General features: G+C 41.1%; 1 protein-coding gene across 3 annotated transcripts in view; it reads right to left on the bottom strand.

Annotated features, from left to right (window-relative positions):
* Window positions 1-2,067: 2,067 nt before the first annotated feature.
* Window positions 2,068-4,943, bottom strand: part of LOC115141345 (uncharacterized) — a 6,695-nt gene continuing 3,819 nt past the window's right edge. For all 3 annotated transcript variants that reach the window (XM_029680116.2, XM_029680117.2, XM_029680118.2), the window contains exons 4-10: window positions 4,933-4,943; window positions 4,465-4,602; window positions 3,696-3,947; window positions 3,530-3,616; window positions 3,034-3,182; window positions 2,575-2,642; window positions 2,068-2,277 (exon numbers count right to left, since the gene is read on the bottom strand). The exon at window positions 4,933-4,943 is cut by the window's right edge and continues 169 nt beyond it. In XM_029680116.2, the coding sequence (XP_029535976.2) occupies window positions 2,208-2,277; window positions 2,575-2,642; window positions 3,034-3,182; window positions 3,530-3,616; window positions 3,696-3,947; window positions 4,465-4,602; window positions 4,933-4,943 (775 nt within the window). In that variant the 3' untranslated portion in view covers window positions 2,068-2,207. The remainder of the gene's footprint in view (window positions 2,278-2,574; window positions 2,643-3,033; window positions 3,183-3,529; window positions 3,617-3,695; window positions 3,948-4,464; window positions 4,603-4,932) is intronic.

The following is a 4,943-nucleotide window of genomic DNA, read 5'->3' as shown; positions in this document are numbered from 1 at the left end:
GGAAGCTAGACTGCACTATATGATCCCCGCTGATCCTCTCACTGGTGCCTTCTGTGTCACATACACACACAGACACACAGGCACACACACACACACACACACACGCACACACACACAGGCACACACACACAGGCACACACACACACACACACACGCACACACACACAGGCACACACACACAGGCACACACACACAGGCACACACACACACAGGTGCGCATACACACACACACAGCGGTGTAAAGTACTTAAGTACTTTACTTGACTATTTATATTTTTGACTACTTTTACTTTTACTTCACTACATTTTCCCTGACACCCAACAGTACTATTTACATTTTGAATGCTTAACAGGACAATGGTCCACTTATTGCGACAACAACCCTGGTCATCTCTATTGCCTCTGATCTGGCGGACTCAATAAACACAAATGCTTCATTTGTAAATGATTGTCTGAGTGTTGGAGTGTGCTCCTGGCTATCTGTACATGTCAAAAAACAAGAACTTGGTGCCGTCTGGTTCAATTAATATAAGGAATTTGAAATGATTTATACTTTTACTTTTGTAAAAGTATATTTTAGCAGTATATTTTAGCAATTACATTTCCTTTTTAAAATTATGTATATATTATTCTACTTTTGACACTCAATCCTTAAGTGCATCAATCTAAGTAACTTTTTTTAAACATCAAAAACATGAAGCTAGAGATGCATGGGCTGCGTCTGAATCCACCACATCCGCCTATGTCGGCCTTCCACATCTGCGGTGGAATGTAGCCGAGCTACAGCAGTGTTTGTCAGACCACGAGACATCACAGAAACGTGTGTAGCGTCCGAGCGGTTTGGTCTACAAACACTATATGGAAAGGGGAGACTCTTAACGAACACGATGGTGTTCTCCGTTTTGCTCCAGGACCCCCACAAATGTCACGGGACTCGTCTGAAGGTAATCCATACAAATGAATGGAAGTTTGGAGGTTTGGAGATTTCTGTGCCAACAAAAATAAGGGGTTAAATATTTGTCAAAAAAAACGAATATATTTATTTTTGGACATTTATGAATGTGTTATTGAAGGTGTTTCTATGGGCTATAGTAGTAAAGGTCAAATTCAATATTTTATGAAATAATACAAACATAATAGATTCAGAATTAGAATAGAATTAGATTCATTTTTGATACCTAAAGTGGTCCTTAAATTCGAAACGATCAATGGTATGACCATCTTAAAGACAAGTGCATATGTCAGCTTAGACTTGAATTTAATAGACTTTTTCTAATACTTTTAGACTTGCTCAAGTAGTATTTTACTGGGTGACTTTCACTTTTACTTGAGTCCTTTTCTATTAAAGGTATCTTTACTTTTCTTCAAGTATGACCATTTGGGCCCCCTTTTTTTTTTTTACACACACACACACACACACTGTTTTTTTTACTGGACTCACAACTCCAAGACGTCACTCGACATGGTTGGAGTCTACGTTGTCACTGACAGCTGTGTCTGCACTCCACTGCGCCAGTTAGTGAAACGCAACCACTGACAAGTGTTCAAAAAGACTCAAGTAAAACGTATACTCAAAGTGAGACGAGACTCAGCGGTGCATATTATGTTTGAAATCAAACCAACCAAAAATAAAATGCTTTATATGATCTGTAATCCTTTCAACAAGAAAACACTTTAATTTAACAGGTATATCAATTCATAACATAACAAGCGGGTATTTAAAAAAAGTAGCCATGAAAGTTGACAAAATTGTAGCGTCTGTAAATATGCCACGCTGAACAATGTCACAGCAAGAATCATTGCAAAATCATTCTAAAACCGTACAGTGTAAGTCTCAGGCTTTGTGTGAAAACGAATGGTCATTGAAAATGATCTAAGCACAAAGATGCAATGCAGTAGAGGATGCTCTGGCAATGCGGAAAAGACGTCAGATGACATTCAATAACATATAGGTAAGAATAACAGTGTTTGTTTCTTCCTTCAACATGTCATTTTCAGTTTATATCATTTCATCATTCATATTTTTGAAACGGACATAAGCCCATTTACATTACCCCCCCGCCCCCCCCCCCCCCTCTCTCTCTCTTTCTCTCTCTCTCCCTTGTATCTCACAAACTGTATAAAACTACTTTTCTCTCTCTCGATCATTCTTCCATCCACCCTGTGTCGTCAAGCAATCATGTTCCAGCCCATAATACTCCGCTCCATCAGCGCTGTTGCCGTGGTCCAGCCGAAGGCTTCTCTCTCTGCGTCCTCCGGGGTGGACCCTCTGGTGTGCTGTGAAATACATGTGTTACAACATTAAACTTGACGATGTATCACTAACTACTTTATATTACATAGTTCCATGTATTTGAAATATTATTTCCATAGCTAGCAAACCTGATTCAACTTGTAAACTAATCATCAAGCACTTGAATAGGCAAATCAGGTGAGCTAGTTCAGAGCTACAACAAATTGTAAAGGGGGAGGGTTTGAAAACCACTGGTCTACGTGACTGTTCAGGAATACACCGTGTGCAGAAATTCAGAAATTCGTCTATGATTCTACTAGATAGAGCAATAGAGTAGCTACCGGTTACACTGGCAGTAGTCGTTGGACTTCAGGGGCACTCTGATGTTCTTCATCTTCCGGTCTCTTCTCTGAGGGAGAAAAACATGTATTGTCTTTCTCGTTCATTTGCTGTTAAGCACTCACTCCACCTGAACGTAACTAAATCAATAATGAATTGGGTTATAGACATAGCTGTGGGAAGTATGGGTGCTGAGTGTGCTGCAGTACCCACTGTAAAAATCAGAATTTAAAAAAATATATTAATAATAATATACTGTCTTTTCTCACAACTGCAGTGCACTAGGCCTTTACTAGTCCTGTATTAGCAGATCGATACAGCTTTCTATTGCACTGACAATATATATTTTTTAAATATGACATAATATTGCATACATTTTACATATGCTTATAGATCACCTTGGTTTATAAGTTTGGCAGTGACATTTTCATTGATCCCTCCCCTCTAGACTGTCTCCTCACCTTCATTCTTTTGTTCCTGCGGTGCAGGAGAACAATGGTCACCAGGAGTAAGACCCCCACCAGGCATCCTGCTCCCACTGCCACCCACACCCACAGGCTTAAGCCCAGCATGGGCACCCCCTCAACGGGCTGCTGGCTGCCTTTGGTACCTGAGAGACACACAACCAGGGAGCACCTCAGTGAAGACCTCGGAAGTGGCAACTCACCCTCGAAATCGTCGTATTGACGTCAATGCACGGTTGACTCGAAATTTGGCATTTCACACTTGTGGAGATAGAATTTACCATAGTTGCTTTTGTGAATAATTTATTTTATTGAATCACTTTAGATTAATGAGAAACAATACTGTTTTATTTTTTGTTACAACCCCTCCTCCCGTCCTAAATTGACCAATGTTAAGGAGAGATTGAATAAAGTAGGATCTTCCAATACCTTTACCATGAGGAAAATGAAACAATTAATCAGTAGTCAGTGTTCATAAAGTAGTGATACTCACAGTGATGGCAAGTAGTCACTGTGTTTACATCAGAGTTAGATCCACTGTGCCCCTGCCCATCATCTTGGCCCTCGTTCGGCAACAAACCTGGGAGAGAAAAGACAAAAGCATTGTTATATTCATTACTGCCATGGTTGTATTGGGGATGCTACCACCTATTACCTACTTCTCACGTTGATGGTCTGAGTCTCTTTGTGTGTCTTCTCATCCTGAGTAATCTGACATGTCCATTCTCCTGTGTCTGACAGGGCCACAGAGCTGAAAGAGACATTCCTAGAGCCAGGTCGTCCAGGGGCCCCTTCCACCTTTCCACCTGGACTAACCCACTCCACACTGGGCAAGGGATCCACTCCTGTCACCTGGCACTCGAGGATAGCATTGTTGCCTTCGTTGAGTTCATTGGAGGGGTGGACCTTGACTGGTTCAGACAGGGGAGGGGGGAGAGGGAGAGGGAGGAAGGGAGAGGGAAAATAAAGAGGGAGGGGTAGAGCATAAAAAGAAAGCGAGGAGGAAAAGATAGGGAGGGAAAAGACAGAGGGAGAAATGTCTAAGGGGAACACAGAAGCTTTTGCCACATTAATTCTGCCATTAGAATTGGCCTCTGGTGCAGATCTGGGTTCAAATACAATTTTAAATCTTTTAAATGCTTTGAGTATTTGCTTTAGCCTGCCTTGAGTGCTAAGTGGATGAGGATTGCACTTTTGAGACGTTTCTATTGGTTCCATTGCAACATGGAAGCTCAATCAAGCACAGATACAGCATTTGAAATGATTTCAAGTAGTATTTGAACCCAGATTTGCTTGGGTGGTGTCATTCAAATGTACTAGCAATAATAATATCACTTCACTATCACGGCAATACAAACTGGTGTCCAATACAGACTGGTGTCCACATTCACTTGCTGGACACCCCCATAACCCTATGATGAGTGACACCTGTGACAATGTCGAGTCTGTGATCCATATCTTTCCCGTCCACCTTACAGATGTAAAGTCCGGCATCACCATCATTTAGAGCAGAAATTTCCAGCCGGTCCCGTCTCACTTTCGCCCTTTCAACCATGGGAGCATTTCCTGACATGAGGAAAAGACAAGGACTATAATGAACACGTACAAAACACCATTTGTTTTACGGCATAAGATCTATGCTTCTTTTTAGTGCTACTTTTTTTTATTTAACTAGGCAGTTCAGTACAAATTCTTATTTTCAATGACGGCCTAGGAACAGTGGGTTAACTGCCTGTTCATGGGAAGAACAATAGATTTGTACCTTGTCAGCTCAGAGTTTTGAACTTGCAACCTTTCGGTTAGTAGTCCAACACTCTAACCACTAGGCTACCCTGCCACCCCTTTTTTCATGAAATAACCAATTTATTTATTTGTAATGAGCTCTTTTCTATCCACCTTTCCGCTCT

The sequence above is a fragment of the Oncorhynchus nerka genome, linkage group LG3 (genome assembly GCF_034236695.1).
Source record: "Oncorhynchus nerka isolate Pitt River linkage group LG3, Oner_Uvic_2.0, whole genome shotgun sequence".
In the NCBI taxonomy this organism is placed as follows: Eukaryota; Metazoa; Chordata; class Actinopteri; order Salmoniformes; family Salmonidae; genus Oncorhynchus; species Oncorhynchus nerka.
This window is presented reverse-complemented; position numbering and strand designations above follow the sequence as displayed.